Source organism: Hypomesus nipponensis, chromosome 19, assembly GCF_054491055.1.
Source record: "Hypomesus nipponensis isolate SF chromosome 19, ASM5449105v1, whole genome shotgun sequence".
In the NCBI taxonomy this organism is placed as follows: Eukaryota; Metazoa; Chordata; class Actinopteri; order Osmeriformes; family Osmeridae; genus Hypomesus; species Hypomesus nipponensis.
In genome coordinates, this window is record NC_140379.1 from 6,167,104 (window position 1) to 6,187,700 (window position 20,597).

General features: G+C 43.0%; 2 protein-coding genes across 3 annotated transcripts; both read right to left on the minus strand.

Annotated features, from left to right (window-relative positions):
• Positions 1–1,978: 1,978 nt before the first annotated feature.
• lpcat2 (lysophosphatidylcholine acyltransferase 2) lies at positions 1,979–9,500 on the minus strand. Of its 2 annotated transcripts, XM_084681555.1 has the most exons (14): positions 9,249–9,487; positions 8,739–8,881; positions 7,937–8,154; positions 7,730–7,842; positions 7,563–7,623; positions 6,854–6,912; positions 6,668–6,702; positions 6,322–6,376; positions 6,059–6,141; positions 5,848–5,973; positions 4,369–4,522; positions 4,029–4,127; positions 3,274–3,415; positions 1,979–3,103 (listed from the first exon to the last, which is right to left on the minus strand). In XM_084681555.1, exons 1-14 carry the CDS (start codon positions 9,357–9,359, stop codon positions 2,916–2,918), a joined length of 1,587 nt encoding a protein of 528 aa, XP_084537681.1. In that variant the 5' UTR covers positions 9,360–9,487; the 3' UTR covers positions 1,979–2,915. The 2 variants fall into 2 exon arrangements, with proteins under 2 accessions (XP_084537681.1, XP_084537682.1); XM_084681556.1 differs by lacking the exon at positions 3,274–3,415 and having other exon boundaries at positions 2,928–3,103; positions 9,249–9,500.
• A 551-nt stretch (positions 9,501–10,051) lies between these two features.
• mmp2 (matrix metallopeptidase 2) lies at positions 10,052–20,395 on the minus strand. The gene is made up of 13 exons (XM_084681974.1): positions 20,105–20,395; positions 19,567–19,793; positions 18,733–18,881; positions 17,912–18,040; positions 17,551–17,724; positions 16,892–17,065; positions 16,179–16,352; positions 15,884–16,039; positions 15,665–15,791; positions 12,982–13,118; positions 12,268–12,427; positions 11,894–12,003; positions 10,052–11,151 (listed from the first exon to the last, which is right to left on the minus strand). Exons 1-13 carry the CDS (start codon positions 20,258–20,260, stop codon positions 11,048–11,050), a joined length of 1,977 nt encoding a protein of 658 aa, XP_084538100.1. The 5' UTR covers positions 20,261–20,395; the 3' UTR covers positions 10,052–11,047.
• Positions 20,396–20,597: the final 202 nt, after the last annotated feature.

Sequence of the window (20,597 nt, forward strand, 5' to 3'; positions counted from 1 at the left end):
TTGGCCACGTGGTTGTGACACTCTAGCTATGGAATGGCAATAATTCCCCTGCGTGACTATGGGTGACAGCTATGCTATGAAGCAAGCGGGGTAACACGTCTTCGTGGAGGTTGCTGTGTGAAGCCTTGCGAGTACTGTAAACATGTGTCTGTCTATAGATATTATGACTCAAGTTTGTTGGGAGTTAAAATAGGGTCCTGTCATTTTACGAGTCTGGCTGTATAGTCCATGGTCACCATGAGAATTCCCTCATACATTCACTGTGGCATGGGCCCCCCAAGGACAGCCAGAGGAGGCCCAAACTCTTTGCCTTTTCCACTTTTCTGAATCCGTTGCTGTATTCAAGAGATTATTGGGAAATGAGAAAATGAGAAAACCATCTCGTCTGACTTACCTACTGAAATCAAAGCTCTCAATAGTGCTGTGTCAATTAGAGTCTCAGCCTTTCAGCTCTGACCTTTCCTCATGGGTTGGTGTTGAGGCCTCTCATTCATCTGAAGCCAGGTCCCAACCAGGTCTGGAATGGCCACACGCTCCAAACCCAAACCTAATTACGAACACGCATCGTCTGCAATCGAACAAGACAGGTTTACCCCGGGCAAGGCTGAAATGGATACAGCAATATAGAGAGCATGCAGAAGAGAGTGGAAAAGATGAGCAGAGGAAGAGGCACAGCGAGCGAAAGAGAGACGAAAAGAGGGAGAGACCAGGAGAAAAACGAGTCGGACACTGACGTGACTTAATTGATTTCGTGCCACCTCATCAGTTGTGATTAAAATGAAATGGGACCTGTACGTTAGAAAAGGTTAAAACAAATTGAGGGTCGAAATCACTGCCGGTAATCACAGTATGTTTAACAACAAGCTTTTAATGATGCTCCCCAGTCTTCATCGTTCATCCGGGCCCCTGTTGAACGGGTGTGTGCCTGCGTGGTGTGTCTCTGTTGTACACACTCAGGATGCAGGATTATTGATCGAGGACAACTGATCATGTGGATATGAACAACTGATAAATCACAGATGCTGTCAATTCATATGGCAGACATGCTACTTTTGTGATTATATTTTCCAACATCAATTTGATGATCTGTTATCCAGTAAACAGCACTGCTTTATATTTAAAAAGTAAATAAGATAAAATGATTTGAGCATTCTATTTGTTATTTTTGATTGTTTACTAATTGATCGGATTCTCAATGTCTCCATTAGATAACAGGAAGATTGAGGGTTTTACGCAATATGAATGTTTAGCTAAATAGCAAGAAAGAACATTTAAATCATAAATTGTTCAAAAATGCTCCAGGGCTAGTTATGGTGATCTGACTTCATGTCAAAAAGATCTCATGAAAATATTAACATTGGCTGACGGTGGTGTTTCCCCCATTTGCTCTTTGGCAGTCCCAAACCAGCATATTTAACAACGTTCACAATGTAATCTTGGCATGCAAACATCTTGGCAAACGGACTATGAACTAAAAGTTTGAATATGTTACGTTGCTTGTGAAGTCCATAAATGTGTCTCAATACGAAGCATAAAGGCCATATTGCATTTCTGGCTATTGCCTTGTGGAAAGTAAGGAAATCTAAACATTGAAAATTAAAAACATTGCACATTTGTTTACGGATGATTCTGCAATTTTCCCAAAAATGTGAAGTTGATACTTGAAAACTTAAAAATGTCTTTCTGTGTAAGAAATCAGAAGTCATGCACAAGAAATCACAACTCAACGGTTGCACAAACCATCTAGCCTAAGTCTCCCCGTCTCTCTCTCTGCACCACACACGGCTCACAGGATGATGGTGGATGACTGGTGTCATCTGGTGGCCATTTGAAGAACGGACGAAAATCGCCAAAATTGTAAGTTAATGTTCCCTCCATGAACATTGAAAATACGCATAATTAGAACCGATGTTGAAAGTAGGAACAACTAATTACAAGTTTCCATGCTGTGAAATCCACAACACAAGTCAAGAGAGAGTTAAAATTGTACTTATTTGTATTGCACAAAAGCAAACATTGCTGTGTTAACAAAAATTCACATAATTGCAGCTAGCTCTGCTAAATAAATAACAATGCCTTTATTTAATTTGAAACCATACCCTGAGGAATAGACACTGTTGCCTTTTTGCTCACAAATTGCCCTATTTTCAGTCGTTGCTGGGCTTTAGTCTAAAACCGTGTTGGTAGCCCACACTGCTGTCTCAGCAACAACTCTCTTCAATCGAAATGCAAATAGAAACAGATGCAAAGCAAAACCTTTAGCTAATTATACAGCAGATGTACAATGTTGGTCTCTGAGCGGGAAAAAGTGTAAAGCGCAGCATGCATGCTCTTTTTCAGACTTACAGGACCTATTGTAGATTCAGTGCTGCTTCCTTTACAGTTGCCAAGAAAGATATCTGTTAAGTATTTGATTACACAGACTGCCGAACAGTTCTGAAGACCTCACAAGGTTTGGCAAAAAAAAAAATAATAAAAAAAAGTTACAATGATTGGATGCCTTAACGCAACATGCAGGGGGTGACAAAACATTTTCCTGCTCAGTTTACCACACTTGACTTCCTAAAATCATTCCACAGAAGCGAGTGTTTGCAAATCTCTCTTTCCTTTTAAAATAATGTCTAACATATAAAAGTGCACTTTTATGTTGATGATTTAACACTTTCAGTGCAGTAATGTGGCCAATGGCTGGAATGAATCTCTATAAGGCACTAAAAGATGATAACAATACATCCCAAAGTTTTTTTTTACTGAATTTCAGAAGGAAAGCCAACTACATTCTATTTCATAAGAGGTATTTCCTATGTGGTGTTGAGGTTTCACTTCTCCAAGTAATGAGTTTGTGCAACCTATCCTGTTGTGCTCCATGTCCAGTGCATTGGGTCATCGCAGCAAGATGCATTCAAGTCTCAATGTCAATCGTCCTTCTTGTCAGACGTGCTGTCTTCCTGGTTGTTCCCAAGGACTGAGTGATTGGCCGATGGAGGGTCTAGCTCAGCGTCAGCGTCTACCGCCTGGAGTGCCTGGTGTCGCTGGAGCTCCAGGTAGTTGGTGAAAAGTTTGGCGTACTCTGGATGGTTTAGGGCAAAAGTCTGGAACTCAGCTGGAAAAGCAGAAAGAGAGTTTGGTGGCAAGAGAACCACGGCAACTAAAACACACTAAAAACACTGACAATTTGTTTTTGTTCCAAACGGAGTGCATCTGCGTAGGGATACTCAAATGACCCAGTAACTCATTGCATTCCAAAAAGCAGTGAACCCTGCCCATACTAACCATAGGTGATGTAGCCAGAGCAGTCTGCGTCAATCTCCTTAAAGAGCTTGGAGACGTTGAGGTCACAGACACCCAAAGCTGAGCGCAGCAGAGAGGAGAACTCCTCTCTTGTGATTCGCTGATCCTCGTCTGTGTCAAACAACTATGTGAACACATAGATTGAAACGTAAGCTCTCGAAAGGCACCGTAGGGAATGTGGCCATCCAGTGTCTCAGCACCCAGTATGCTGCCTCGTTCCCCTGTTAGCCGCCAACAAGCTCCCCAGGTGTGGCCACTTGACCAGGACCATGATAAGAGAGGTCGGAATACTACCAGGGGAGAGGGAAGCCGAGGAGGAGGAAGCTAAAACGTGCTCTCTCTACTTACCAGCAGCCATGTCCAAACACATAACCCAAACACCTACCTACTACTACTACTACCTTGTTCCCGTGAGGACAAGAAGGCTGCTGCTAGGCCAACTGGGAAAACTTCTTTAGAAGTTTCTTGCCTTTATCAGATGTCTATGCAACAGCCACTGTATTCTCCCTGCCACACGGAAGCGAGGTAATCTTTTTCCCCAATGTCTTACTTCTGCAAACAACAACACACCCAGTATTGCCACACTCTCTCCATGTCCCAACTAGTGAATATTTGCTCTTTTTTCTGCCCAGCTTCTGTGAGTATACCCAAGTCTCAGCCTGTCTCATTCCAATGCCTTTCGATTCAGACTCATGCTGAACAAGCATGTTTTGGAACAATCATGTTGCTAACAGTACCTTGAAAGCCATCTGAAGGACCTCTCCTGTGTTTGCTGGTCGACACAGGATCGTCACACCTATGACGTATTCTCTGAAGTCAATGGTACCATCTCCATCCTAAGAAGTGAGGGATGCTGAGAAGTTTAGCACTGGAAAAACTCCACAGGCAACAATTTCAGAACCACATTGTGTGACTTTATCGAGAAATACACAGGGCTGGTTAAAGTTCCGTACAGACATGATGCTAAATATTTTAACACTACATGCCATCGAATAAACACCACGTTAGCATTCCTATAGACTTTGGTTCCAAATCATTCGATTCAGCTGTGAGTACGTATACGCCCCCGTCGCTCACCCTGTCAAAGAGAGCAAACAGCTCCTGCAGAGCAGGGTTGAGGGGCAGCTTGAGGAAGGTAGCAAATTCCTCGATGTTGATTCGGCCTCCCTGACAGGAGCAGGCCATGGCGGCAAAGCCCTCCAGCTCCTTCTTTACGTTGTCCCACTTCAGGCTGGGGGAGACCGGGGAAGCAGGAGACAAGGACTTGTGGTGAGAAAGTGATTGGGTTAGGGTAGGGGTCTGCAACCTTCTCTATCAAAAGAGCCATTTTAGCCCCTCTCCCACTAAAGAAAATTTATCTGGAGCCGCAAAGCTTATTTGACCCCTAAAATGAAGATAACATTAGCCTATAGCCTACATGTAGGTAATATATATATATATAAGAAAACTATAGTTTGTTGCATTTATTAAATTATAGAACTACACAAAGAAAAAGGGTTACATTTTATCGCTGGTTTTACCTGTTGTAATAAAGGGAAACAAACTAGCTGCCAAAAAACTAGCAACAGTGAGTTTACAGACTTAATCCACTTCATGAAATTACTGGTATGTTTGCTCTGATCAGCTTTCAGCTGCAGTTCCGAAACCGCTCTTTTTCCGTTCATCTCCAGCTTTGTACTTTTCAGCAAATGTTGCATGTCTGTTCTGTAAATGTCTATCAGCATTATTTTTTGTTGTTTGATAATTTCTCGCCACATATCAAGCATACAGGTAATCCAGCATCGTTGAACGTGAAACAAATGCATCCGTCCACGCAGCATTAAACTCTCTATTTTATTCCGAAACCTTTCTGAAACGTTTCGGTCGAAAACTCAATATTAGCCATCTGCATGTGCAATATTAGCCACCTGCATGTGCAAATACAGCAATAGACTTAGTATGCACTTTTATTCTCAGTGTTAAACTGTTTTATTTGTAATTACTGTGCTTATTATGCTTGTTTATTCTACGTGAAACTCTGTTGTATGTGTCTTATTGCTATGTTGTACCTTGGCCAGGTCGCAGTTGTAAATGAGAACTTGTTCTCAACTAGCCTACCTGGCTAAATAAATGTGAAATAAAAAAATAAAAATGTGACGCATGTTTGTCAAAATATTAAAATGCTTTTAAAAAATGATTTTATTGTCACAGTATCAATCTCCAATATAATAGGTGTTCCGTTTGAAAGAAAAAGCTACAGGCAGCCACTGCAGAGGGGTGAAAGAACCACATGGGGCTCCAGAGTTGCGGGTTGCAGACCCCTGGGTTAGGGGAATGTTAGATTTGCAGTTTGGGTTTACTCACAGAATGGTAGGACACAGCTGGTACATACTGCATTACTGTTGACATTTTCAGTATATCACTCACAGTTTAGGGTTACTGCACAAGGACACCAATTGTGAAAAAGCAGTTTGACTGCCTTCTGAAACACTTTTTCTGTGCTATGTGAAAAAATATGGTTTAGTTGGTAAGTGTGGTGAAAGCTCAGTGCTGAGCAAGCTACGCTGCCAGCCTTACTTGAGTTTGCGGCTGATCTTGGTGAACTCCACCAGGCCTGCCTCCATGGGCAGAGTCAGTTCCCCTGCTGTAATCATCAGCCTGCAGTCCTCATAGGTGTGGTCCGTCACGGGGACTCCTAGGGCCCTGCGAGTGGGTGCACACACAGGTTTGGATAAGGCACGATGCCCCCTTAAATGGGATGACTTGATGACACTACACCAACACTTACTTGGCCATAAGATCTCTCACGGCACTGGCGAACTCAGCTGGGCTCTTCTTCTGCTCCTCAGTGGGAATGTGCGGGGGGAGGAACTGGAGGGCAAAGGTCAACAAGGGTTACCAGAAAGTACAATTATGAATAATGTTTTGTTATAATGGGAAGTTGGAATACAACTAGCTTTTTAGAAAGACAGAGATACATGTTTTATTTTAGTTTTCAGTGACGCAATGCTTTCTACAAGGGTATGTCACGGGCCGTTTCAGAGTACTGACCTCAATCTCGACAGTGGTGTAGAGCTGGGACAGTGTGAGCAGCAACAGGGTTTTCCTGAGGAGAACACGCCCACATCACAGCAACAGCCTGTTTACATGGTTGATCAAGGCCTCACATTGCCTTGAACCACGAAGCATCATAGCCTGGACGGATAGTTACTCTCTCCAAGTGGAATAGCGAAAAACATGCCTCTCAAGCAGTTAATGAGGAACTCATGTGAGACAATAGACAGCTGCACACCCTATTGAAACTTCTGTTATTTTTGACTTCCTATTGCAGCTAATTAGCACAACTATTTGACCTAAAAACAACAATAATAACAGCAGAATCTGGCTGAAAACTCACAAGCTAAAGCCTTGCCAAGTCCAAGTCACAGTGTCCTAAAAGGCAAAAGCAGATGACCGAGATCAGGAATACTCAGTTACCACTGGTTACCGCACATGTAAAAACGGATCAGATAACATCAATCATGTGCCTGTTATCCTTCTACTATACAGTGCGGGTGAGTGAAGGTAGGGAGTCAGAACCTACCAGTCTGTTGGGATACCTCATGACAACAGGCTGTACAGGGACCCCTGGGATGAAGGCACCTGTGTGTGTGTGGAGGCAAGGGGGTACACATGAAAAAGCTCTTTATCCTAGTACAGACAGCATTGCAAATTTGCATGAAATCTGTTATCGTATTCAAATGTCTATGCAAACTCTACAACGTCCTTCCAGGTAGTAGAAGAAATAGTTGTTATTAGTAATGCCAATGTTACAGTGTTAACATCTTTTATAGAGACACATATTCACATTTTTGTGACCGCATTTTTACTAGTCGTCTAGTAAAGTCTGGTCATACTCAGCCAACTTTTTTGGGGGAGAGGGGGAATGTTTCAGGAAGTCATCGATATTTGCATGGTTTTCATTCTCTCTGGAGAAACCCTTATTGTTTACAATCGGGTGACCACACAAAGACCACCCTGCTCATTGAGTGAGTGAATGGAGGTGTGTGACTAAAACAACAAACATCCATGGTTCTCCCAGCTCCATGAGCGTTCTCTTTTGTGCATATGCAAAACACAACACTAACATGGAGAAGACTATAGCAAGACAGTCGCAAATGAGGTGTATGTGAGATGACAGCATCGTACGATCATGCGATGGCACCCAATGAGCTACACAGTGTTTGACATGTGATTCAAGAGATTGTATGTTTTCCACCACAACAAACAGCACAGAGGAGAGAACGTAGTACCTTGCTTGAATGTGATCAGACACGAGCGATTGGTGCACGTTCCCTCAGGAAAAATGAGAACCTGAAAGACAAACTAACGTGAAGGCTTCAAACTCTACACAGAAAGTTATGAAAGCAGATGTTTGCACGACCCCCTAAATCACATCCTGTTTGTGTGTAAAACAGACCTGTGGCCAGCAGCCTCCAGACTTGGCTCTGCTTTCGATCTCCAGAATGGTGTTCTTACGAGAGTCTGGGTCCTGTCTGGAAACCAGCACTGGCTGGAGACAGCGCACAAACCCTGAGGATGAGGAAGCACAGAAACATCAGAGACACATCACAACACGTGACACACTCACAGCCAATGAAACACAGAGGAAGGAAACGACACTCACTGCCAAATATAGGAGTTGCTAGGTTTTCTGCTCGAGATACAGTGGAGGGCAAGCCTGCAACAATGCACACGATGCCATCAAAAAAGGTGGAGTGGGGTGCTACAGCCAAGATGGGGGCTTCAGCGCTGCTGACCTGCTTCCCTTTCACCACCACTCTAAAACCCATGCAGAAGTAGTAGGTCCTCCCCAGAGCTGCCATCACCCTCCGACACATGAACCTGCCCAGAGAAACCAGATAGTTGATTTGCTGGACGGGCCTTCATGTTCACACAAATTTTTTCTGTAGCTTAATCAGCACCCATTCCAAAAGGGGTTAGGCATACATCTTAGCAAGCAGTTGCTTGTTGGGACTTTTGTAATTCACCAAGCTAAACTCAATAAACATACTCTGCCTTGCCAATACATAGAGCAGGACGCTGCTTATACCTTAGATACTTTATGAACAAATTCTCCTGCATTAGTTGTGGTTTGTGCATCACAACCTACAGTGGGCCGATAAGTCATACAGCAAACCACTTTCTGTGAACCAAGCCTATTGCTGTGATATCAGGCCATCTATAACCTGAATAAACATTTCCCTTCTGAGAACAGATAAAGTAGATTGATGTTCTGCAACTGTTTTCAACAAGAAGTCCTCTGCAACAAGTACATGGAGGTGCATTCCTCCGGCAGCTTGAAGGATTTTAAAACAAACACTGAATAACCTATGTTGGATTTATAAATGTTGGAGATATGTAGCGGGCAGTAATGATATGGGCTAGCCTTCAATAGAGAGTAATGTGTTAAGAGAAGGTGGTCTTACCTTCTCCATCCCGTCATGGGCTCCACCGCACCTTTCAGGGGGTGCATGAATGTTGTTATGACAGCTACCGGCCATGTTACCATGAGAACCAGACACATGAGAATGGCTCGGATAGGAACCAGGAAAATTCCAAGGAGTACACACTGCAACCAAATACACGCACACAATCATTTAAACACAATTAATAGGTTCAAACGCACACTGCATTTGACAGAACCGTAATGCGACCACTGAGATAAGCACATTAGTATAAGTAAATCCACCATGTTAAAGGAATTTCTGGAGGCCACAAAGAGCTCCGTTGTTTCTGTTGCACAATAATACAGCATTACAGAAGATTTCAAGGTTTCAACGGATTAGGTTGGCTATGTAGCCTACCTAGTGTTTAATCACATCACAAGTATGAGTAACAGCCCATACTTGCGCGTGGCAGATATACATTTGGTTCTAATGGTTTACCTTTAAACAAATATAAGATATTTCAACCAAAACTATAAATGTCATACTCACTTGTATAACATCAGCTTTGGCCAATTTCACCTCTTGAACAAACGGATTTAGGACCGCCGGAAGAAATAATGACTTTTGCCTTGGTAGAGCGCACACTCTCTGCGGCGGCATTCTAACTTTAGTTCTTTGCGGCGTTGCTCGTTTCAATAACAACACTCAACTTCCTCGATGAGAATATTCTCCCCCCATAGCCGTCCCACGTCGATATCGACGTTCCACCGATTGAGAAACGAAGCATAGTTCAGCAAAGGGAACTATTCTAGGCCCCACCTACCACGATGCCGGTCAAATCGGGTTGAACCTTCTCTATCCCCACCCGATTACCCTCACGAAAACACAAGCTAAGCAACCGCTAGCTCAGATTAATTGTAGTATGTCGTTTTATGTAGTAGTGGTAGTATGCCTATATGCATATGGTGAGATTATAAAATAAAATGAAATGCGATATTATTAAGGACGTTTGATATAATTTTTACGACGCGGCGGTAGCAGAATAGCTCCTGCCTAAAATAGAACACCATAATGCATCCATGCAGTCAACCAAAGTGAATTCACATGTTTGCATAGCCTACTGCATGGTTAAGGGGACATGCTTGAACGAAATCATCGATATTTATGTATGTTACAAATGCATGCGGTGTGCATGTAATTTATGCACCACAAAAAGGCAAGGCTATTATTTCCAAAACCATAAGATGGCGCTATTATATCACACTTGACTTCACTAGGATATAACTTCAGTCATGTAGCCTGTTCTAGACTCGTGGCCTTGTCTTTTCCATTTCAAACAGCAAGGGACATCCTCATAATTGATGTATCCATCTTTATAACAGAGAATGACATGGTGCACAAAAGTTAACATAAAAATTAAAACAATGATTGTAAGTCTTAAATCAGAAGAAAATGAGCAACTTCAGTACAAAAGATTATCAAACAGTTGTGGTACTTTTTTTAGTCATGACTCCATCATGCAACAAACCAAATACAGCCTTGAGGCAGCCTGTGCCTTTCATCATTCTGTACCATCAGTAAAACTAGAGACAAAAACAAAATGGAGGTGCCTTGACATTTTGTGCAGTTCCCCTGTATATTACTATACAAATGGCTAAACCTATGAAGAATAATGTACGCCTATAAAAACCTTAATTTTGATGTCCAAAACAAAGTTATCTGAACAGACATAAATGTATAACATATAGGATCATGCAAATAAGCAATTTCTATAAGCACCATCATCTGTCCAGACATATTGTGCAAATCTTTCTGTTCAAAAGCATTCCACGGCAATACAATGTTGGCTGTCGTATTAATACATACCAAGATATGTACTCTGTACATTTTTGACATAACAGTAGATGGAGGCCACTATGAATTCTGTATAAAATCCCTTCTGAATCAAATTAGTATTTAAGAAAATATCTTACAGTACAACACTGTCTACTTCTGTGCAGTGTGGACATACCTGATGTCTGAAGTTCTAATAAAAAAAACGGGGTCAAAATTTGAGTAAATCTGCATCTGCATAACAAATAAACTGATAATATCACACAGTAATATAATACACAATCCAGTGGCCTATGTTCGGCCTATGCAGAAGTCACCACGGTGCCTCTACCAAACTAGGGGCTGGTTACATTGGCTGGGTGGAGATCAGTCCAGTGAGAGATTGTCGGAGCTGGAATGCCACTACAACTTGTACTGTGGAGACCTCGGCTGTGTGCTGTGAAATGGCAGGTTCCTCCTGAGGTCAGGGCTCTTCGCAGGGATGGCCGACAGTACGATGGATGTCTCACTGTTGCTTAACAACCCAGCCAATCCTTTGTAATTTCACCCAGTTTGACAATCTTCAGGTTGTTGTCATCCAATTTAAAGTAGTGGGAGCCTTTGAAGAAATAGCTGTAATCTGTAGAACCCACAACAAAATGGTCAGAGAGTAAGGCATAAGTAGCCTGCCTTAAAATGGGACTATTATTAGAAACACTTTAATTAACTGATTCGGTCATGAGTTTTTGCCTTTGACTAATCCTTGTTGCCGATGCAAACCATCGTAGCTTTTTAATATCCAAATAATACACTGTCAGAAATGCATCAGGACTGAGAAGACAAACATTGTGTCAGCACACTCCTCAGTAGCAAGACCCGATCTAGCATTGGCAGAGCCAAAGTGGCACCACCTCTCTCTCAAGGCAGGCTAACTAGCAAGCAGACAGAGACACCACTGTAAAGGAGCACAGAGTGGCTCTATCAAACACTGTTTTCTCAGTGTAGGGAACCATTGATGATGTGTGTGTATCACAACCAAAGGGGTGGGCAGTAGTGAACGAAAACTGGTTCCTTGCCATAGGTCTAAACCTTCAGGCCCCCCTTGTGTCTCCTGAAATGCATTTGGTGTTCTTTCTATCTTTTTGCCCCGCAGAGATATCTTTTTGAAAAATCTAACTCTGGATAGATGACCTGTCGAGAGTGGGTCACAATGCATCAGCACTGTTGTTGTTCCAAGTGAAGATGCCAGAATTAATGAGTTTCTGGCTTTCTGGTTGGGTCTGGGTTACAACTGACAGGAATGTCAGCCTGGATCCAGTTGAAGGATTGCTAACACCGAGCCCTCACTTCCTCTCTGTGTGGGTTGTCTTGACTCTACTTACCTATGCCATTCAGACTGAAGGCAGAGTCTATGTTGTCTGGGATGCCATTCCAGGAGTCAGCAATAAGCTTGGGGAAGCCAGGGTCCATTTTCTTCTTCTCCTCATTGTACCTGAAGAAAAACACAAAATACAAATAATTTGTAAACGTGGTCAAAAACGGCAACAAGAAACCCGTTACTGTACTTAACATCCACCTTTATTGAGTTAGAACTGAGGGAGCTATTGTCAATAACAGCCAATAACACTCGTCTGTATGTATTCATGACAAACACCCTAATGATAACCAGGCATAGCTTGGCACAGCCGTAATAGGCTGTAATGTCATCATTACAAGCCTCGCATGGATCAGACAGGTTTTAAGGCTTGGCGCTCACCTCCAGAACTTGTCCCCGGAGAAGAGGTAGGTCTTCTTGTTCTTCCTGAAGGACAAGGCTGCGTCGATACGCTCCAGGTCACTTGGCAGGCCCAGGTGGGAGATCCTCTGGGGATATCCTTTCTCCACTTGGTCAGCCTTGAAGATCCACATCTCATTGCCTAGTATAGATACAAGAGGAGAGGCAGACAAAAATCAAACACCAGCCAAGCTACAAACAATACAAAATACACTTTCTACAGAACATTCAGATACAAACATTTACATCATTGCCATACATTAGTCCTGATCAATACCGTGTTGGATATGTGACTGGTTGTGAGCCTTGCATAAGACATTATAAATGACCTCATAGCCACTTTCAGTCACTTTTAGATAGCCAAGATCAAACCTCCCTAAAGAGAAAATGTGTAGGGGCAGCTCTGATTTGAGCTGAGTCGTATATAAATCTATCCAGATAATGTCATGACACTACAATGCAAGACATGTATTTTTAACCACTAATAACTACATGTCTATAATGGTCGGAATTACCTCAACCCAATTTGGTGTATTCAGCCAACATGATTAATTCTTATTCTAATATTACACCAATACATTGGCTGGTATTTTCATGGAAAACACATTTCCATGAAAGTTTTATGATGGTGGAGCTAAAAAAGGAAGGCTCTAAAATCCGCTAGCACAACATTGTGCATTTTGTGTCAAACGGTACCTGCGAAGAACACAGTCTTCTCCTCCAGTGGGTTCTCATAAGCAGCATCAATCTTGCCAGGCAGATCAGGCCAGTAGGTAGCCACCAACATAGGACCGCTGGGCTTGGCCCTGAAGTTGACTGACCTGAACAGGAACCTGGCAGACAGGAGAGAGAGAAGGGAGAGGACGGTTGGGACGAAGGAATGAAAGGGAGAAAGGGAACAGAAAAGAGTGATAGGAAGAAAGGGAGCAAAATAAGAGAAACCGAAGGGGGTAACAGAGGAGTTGGAGAGAGAGATAGGGAGAAAGAGTGAGAGTGAAGGCAAAATGAGAGATTGAGTGAGCCAGCCAGCTACAATGACCTGATTCATGAGCATCTGGTTCTTGTTATGGCCAGGGCTGCCGACGCCAACGGAACAAGAGCCATCTTGCCCAGATTTCCTACACGCAGCTGCTCAACAACAGCAGCTTCCCAACTCGCTTTTCCATTGACCTATTTTTCAAAGATCACAAGATTTCTATAATCCAAAAAATAAATGCTGATGACCAACGGATATGGCAATATTTGTATAGCAAAATGATGAACAAAAAGACATGAACTTATTTCATAAATGAAAAATAACTATTGTACTATCTCTACAGTAACCTCACGAACACCTACAGTAACACCTGCCTGACCCCACATTCTATTTAGGAAGACCACTCCTGTACATTTTGAGATGATGCAGCACACAGTATATAACTACTCTACATTGACATGTAGATATGGTGAAAAGCTTAACTGTCATCTAGACTGTCTGTATGCAGGACGTGGACTAGCCAACACACCTTCTGCTGAGCACAGAGAATCTTAAATGCTAACAGCAATTACTCATCCTGTCCTGTCCTGTCCTGATCTGCTGACACCAGGCTGTGTCAAGTGTGAAAGGAGAAATCCCGGGTAACTAACTACCTATTTCAAAACAAAATAAAAAAGTCCAAGCTTAAAAATATGAGGTACATTTTTATCCAGTGCTTCCTAAACATTTTCAGTAAGGCCCCCCTTTAAGAAAGGAAAAAGCCTGATTTCAAGCCCCAGTCCTTATTTTATAGCAACACATCTCTGTACGTCTCTACTATGACTGCCTTGCAGTCACTAGACTCCCCACTGTGGGCTGTGCCCCAGTTTGACTCACCTACTGTCACCTACTATAACAGGACTAGTAGTGCAACAAAACCACCAGTTATGACCTTTGCCTACCTTACTAGCCACCACACACAGATAACCACCCTATGGAGTCTCAACCTCTGCACACTATTGGAGCTGTCTAATGGTCTGGATAGCTATAACATCTGCTTGGATGGCCCAGCTGTACATAACTGAGGGCTGGAGTAATCCCACCACTGAAACAAGAGACAGAGCCTGAGTGGTCATTGGAGCACAGATATCATGGAGTTATATGTTATGTTATCATAACTTTTCCATAACTACTCCATAATGACAATTCCACACATATATAGTTTAGTACTGCATGAAAATGTTTTAAAATTATTTATGCTAAGATGTCAGTCATGGTCGATGTTTGGATATAGAGTCTACTGTAGCAGGATCTCTCCCAGCACTCCGAACCCCAAAAGACTTCACTGGTCTACAGCATGGTAATCCACGGGCCTCAGTCGGTCTGATCAGACTGAGTTCCAATGCTGATCAGGAGCCCCATTGAGAGAGGGTTTAATTCAGAATTAAAGCTGGATTTGTACACACGATTTGTGGGAAGTGTGTTCCTCCTAACTCAAGGTGGTGTGTTAGGGGCTGAGGAGTGGAGAGTAGAGGAAACTAAGCATACTGAATGACTGTAGTATTTGAGCATGAAGTCCAAACTGCCCTGTTTGCTTTGGCTGTGCTTCCAAAACACCAACGGCAGATATACAGTAATTCTGACCTCAAAACCATGGGGGCACACACACTGCAGGATGTGAATGTCTGGGAATTATCACGAAATACCCCAAAAAGGGACGATTTTTTGACCAACAGATTATTTTTTAAATCATAACTGTCCTTAAAGGGTTTGTCCTGAACACAGTTCAGCTGTTGTGGTAAAAAAATGGTCATGCTGTTGTGGAGGAGTACAATGAGTCAGATGGACTGCAGACTAAACCACTGCACTTTCACAACTAGTACAATGAATTGATATAGAAACTCTCCTTTCAACTCAACAATCCAAACATAAGCTTTACAGCAGCACACTGAGGTCAGTAGTGACTGGTTTACCTCAAATCATTGGCAGCCATTTTGGTTTGCCATGGTTGCAAACCAGGGTGTACATTTTTATGGTTATTTATTTAAATTTGACTGCCAATTACTGCCTAACTGTATGATTATCACAGCAGGAAGAGACATTCGATATTTTACACGTAAACAGCAACGTCTTTAATCAAAAGAATGGAGTGCCAAGACTGCACTACAACTAGCCGCAATGTAAAACTAACCATTTTCAGTGGTGAACTGATTATGTTTAGGATTGTGAAATCTAACAGCTTAGCTCCACTGACACATACCACAACCCCACAGATAAGAACATTAAGTGAGAACATATGCTTGTTTTTTCAAGTAAAAACAGTCCACTCAAACACCATAGTCTACAACATTAAAAACGGTCCGGTAAAAAGTAAAAAAAAAACTAACAATACAGACCCATTTCAAAACAGAACCATTCATTTACCTGTCCTTGAAGAAGAAGGTCTCTCCTCTGATCTGGGCGACGGCATCAAAGACTCTAGGCTCTTTACAGATATCCATGGGTGTAACCGGCCCCTTAGTAGGGGGTATGGGCTTGTCTGTATCAACACCTGAGTGACAACACAACAGAGGTAGGGTTGTCAACATCCTCCCCCTCCCAAAAAAGATCCTCATTCAATAGGTTGAACACTTGTGACCCTACCATAAAGCTCCTGGATGCCTTTGACGTCATCATCGGACAGCCTAAAGTCCTTGGTGTAGGTGTAGATGGGGGCCATCAGAGCCCCAGTGTCCTGGGAGTGCTCCAAGCCCAGAGCATGTCCAAACTCATGGGCCGCAACCAGGAAGAGACTGTAGCCTGAATCGTCCCATACAAGCAAAGGTATCAGGGAAACATCACAACCTCGTGACACAACTGATAAAAACAGTCAGGCTACACACAGACACGCATACAGTCAAAGCATTTAGAATCGCAGGTTGTGTATACAACAAGGCACCTTGGTCAGGACAGAAGCCCCACTTGCGATCGTCGTCGTAGCTCTTGGTGGAGGCGCACCACATCTTGCCGTCACTGCGGCCGGAAGCAGTGCAAGCTTCATACGTGTCTCCCAAGAAGGTAAAGGGGAAGACACAAGGACTACCATCCGAGTTCCCTCCCACAGTAGACATGGCTGTATGGGGGTTGACATCAGAGTTAGAATGATTACCCCAAATTATGAATAAACTTAAAGCTTTGTAGAGCCGAGGACTCAGTTGTTTTTTTCCGGTCAACCCATTGCCTATTCAGAGCAAGCGCACTCGGCTAAGCTTCTCAGCTGCATTCCCAGCCAATTAGAACCAGATGGAGACCCAAGCATTCGTAATGCAGCAGCAGCAGCTTCCTCTGCCCCACTACACCGACTCCTTCGCCCCCCCCCCCCCCCCCCCCCCTCCAACCACAGGAGCCAAGTCCTTCTGACACAATGGAAAATAAGTCTCGCCAGCCCAGTGCACAGTAAAATACTTTTACAGTCATTTAAGAGACCGCTGCTGCACTGAAGAGAAATCACAGGTCTGAAGATTTTTTGTGGACAGTTACACAGACGCATTGTCCTAATCTTGATAGATAACCAAACAGACACACAAAAAACGACAAATACACACAAAATGGTACTGTCTTTGTCCAACAATGCTCAAATGTCTGTTAGGCTACTTTAACCAGTGGACTCACCGGTTTCAGGGCAAAAACCGTAGGTTGTGTCCCTGTCATAGTCCTCGGTGGTGGCACACCAACGGTAACCGTCGTCACGACCCTCTGTGGTGCAGCCTTCGTACTTATTCCCTTGGAACGTGAAGGGGAACTTACAAGGAGCTCCGTCGGCATTTCCACCCAGGGTGAACAGCACTGTCACACAAGCACACAGAAAGAAATGACATTTTAGGGTTAAGTTATGTTGTTGTGATGTTACGCTGTAGTATGTAGGTGTGCTTTGTGTTGGATGACAGTCAGTACCATGGACAGCAACACATACACACAAACAAGAGGTATTGACGAGGCCCTCGATCAAGAAGTTGGCCAGAAAAAAAATTGAGGGGAGTTAAGCTTATTTCACAATTCATTCCAAATAACAACAGTTTCCGAGCATGCTCTCCCACTCCCGTTGTCTTGTTCTCTGCAAAGATCAACAGAGCTACAAACAAACCTTAAACCTCAGATATGCAGCAGTTAGTGGCTTTCACAAATTAAACTGTGTAAAAGTACATACACACTTTTGAAGAGGTGTTTCATATACCAGAAAATTCCTACATTCCATGAGGACAACATTGCGCAATCGCTTCACAGGACATATCTGTGGGTGAGAAAAGACAGCCATGTTGGCTACAACTCACACTCGTGGGGGCAGAAACCATATTTGCCGTCGTCGTCAAAGTTGTATGTGGTGGAGCACCACAGGAAGCCGTCGTCACGACCTTGAGGGGTACAGCTGTTGTACTCCTTCCCCATAAAGAGAAAGGGGAACTTACAGAACTCTCCGTCGGCATTCCCAAACTTCACCTTCACCACTTTGGAACAAAGAAAGTTCTGTCAACGATATGCCCTATACTACTAGGTGCAGTACCTCCCTGTAGCAAGGTAACAAACATGAGTACTTTGTAAATAGACAATTGAACTATTCTCAGACTAGTCTGACGTAAAGTTACAACTCAGTTTGTGCATGTTTAACTTCTTTAGTTCCTGAGTTTTAAACACCTTGGCCATCACCCAGGGTCCATTGCTCATCGTCATCAAAGTGAGAGTCTCCTCCGATGCCTGGTCCTGGTGCGAAGGCATGAGCCAGGAGGCCGTCCTTACCATCAAAGGGATAGCCATCACCGTGCTCTGTAGACATGATAACACCCTATTCATACAACTGTTGGCTAAGCATAAGGTGAAGAAAGACTCTCAGGATCCAGAAGGAAATAAGTACGTGATTACGTTATCATAATAATGCAACATCATTAATTACCAGACAATTTGATCTAGGGACTATAGGGGGCATTTGAACCTGTAACCTCTTAAACTGCAGTCAAATACTGTACCACTGAGCTATAACTATTCCCATAATTGACACCCATGGAACTTTACTCCTCTTTGTGGTCATGAGTGTGTGTTTGTGTGTCATTACTAAGATCCTGTCAGACTAGGCCAGACAGGCCTGGGGGAGGGGGGGGGGGGTCACATTGTGAGTGATTGTCTGGAAGAATGCTTGGCTGAAGTGGTTCAGATACCATCTCGAAAAAACCACACCACAACCCACATCAGTAAACCATAGAAACTAAAGTACAGTTTTTTTCATTCATGGGACAGTCCCTAAAAGAACAAATTTAGGTGTGTCCTTTACTGCAGAGATGTTGCTTTAAACAGTTCTTATTTGGGTCTGGTCCGCCTCACAATATGCTAGACAGAAGTCATAGAGAGAGGACTTGTAACTAACACTCTATTTAATGTAAACAGTAATCCAAACTAGGTACTGAGACAGATACAATATGTATTTTACAGTAGGTAAAGGGGGAAAAGAAGGGATGTAATACCATTGCGGCCAAAATTGATCATGATGTCAGCCTCTCCATCCATGATGCGGGTGAACTTGAGTGGGGTGACATCACTCCATACTTTGAAGGCTCTGAAGAAAGCATCGTCCACAGTCTCTTCATCCAGATCCGGTGTGTGTCCTAAAATCCTGAAGGGGGGGGGGGGGAATTGACAGATTTTAAACGTTAATCCATTGAGAATTAAGCTTCTGACAGTGTGTGTTTGGGAATAACATGAGAATGGATGGGGATAACATGTGAATCAAAGTCCTGACAGAACTTTAGGACTCCAGTAAAGCTGCTGCTGCAGTGGATAAAAGCAATTCAGTTGAGATGGGCCACAACATCTTCCTCCTTCACATTAGACTTGCTTACAGGCACACACACCCCAGTGAGTCATCTTGTGAAAAGGAAGTCCAGCCAAGAAGACCTATTATGTGTCTGTCTGTGCATTCCTGAGCGCAGCCACTAAGACCCCTTTTGCTGGTGTTGTTTTCATTAGCTTGCTGTCTTTTTTGGTACAGACAACATGGCACAGACAGCTAGATTGTTGAGGACCCAAAGAGGGCTGAAGTGAATAAAGAGATCTCCTAGAAAGTTAGTGTTGGCAATAAGCTAGACCCTTTCTCAGACTGGGTAGGTGGGGATGGGGCTTGCGTGGGAGTCTGTGCATAGCTGAGGTTGAACTATCTCCCAGTATGACCAAGATAAGCTTGGGAAATGCTCAGTAGTATACATACAATCATGAATCTTAGAACTCTTTCAAAACACTTGATACAGCACAACCAAATGATTTGTAAAACTAGCAGAGAGAATTACGTCACGTTCCCTGACCTGTAGGTGATGGCATTTTTCTGCCACATGGGTTTCCTGTGGAAGAAGTTGTAATTGGCAACATCTGGAACGCCGCAGCGGGGCTTCTTCATGATCTCCACAGTCTTGGGATCGATCTCGCCTGTCTCTTGCAGTGAAAAGAACTTCTGCATTTTTTTCAAACTGTCCTTTAGCACCATGAGGTTACATCTGTCTTGTGGGCAGCCATAGAACTTGTTCAGATAGTGCTGTACGGGTAGGGATAGAAGAAGAAAAAAGCCAGCTTTAATGAGGTACATCAGAAACATCATAGGGTGCAGTGCAAATAACTATGCCAACTCTATTGTTCGTGAGAATTATTTTTACAATCCATTTTGCAAGATAATCACACCTGATTAAAATCAGGTATCCCATATTGACATTGTATATTTTTATATACAGTCCAATGAAGAAACATGCTAAAAACTTAACAAGAATATGTATCCAGTTTTAACAGCAGACAAAGTTCCAAAATGTTCCAAACTGAAAAACAAACGAGCAAACATACAAACAAACTTACCAGTGCAACTTCTTTGTCTGTTTTAGGAGTTGTATCGTCACCAGGAAACTTTATAATAGGTGATGGGGCAGCATACGTTTTCTGAAAAACTAAAAACTGTATCACAAACAATTTAAGTACAATGTGTCGAGAAGTAAACATCGTTTGGCCCCCCATATTTGCCAGGATAGGAGCCGCTGGGTAAATTTTCAGAGTGAAAATGTCGTGCGCTCTGGGTTGCAGTCTCAACCCAAACCTCTTCTGCTTTATTTTTCCTCAACGGGACATCCTGAACCCCCGCTCGGTGGAGTTCTGCTTGCACATGCACTTTTTGATTTCGCTCTCCCAACATGAAGTCAGTAGACTGCGCAGTCTCAATGTTAAGGAACATGTAACCGGAGACACACCAGTCTGGCTTTGACCGTTGCAGCAGCATGCGTGCAGTTTTGCGTTGCTGTTTTAACGATGCATCAATATTTAAATGTTCGCAATGACTTTTATAAGGTAAGAAAAA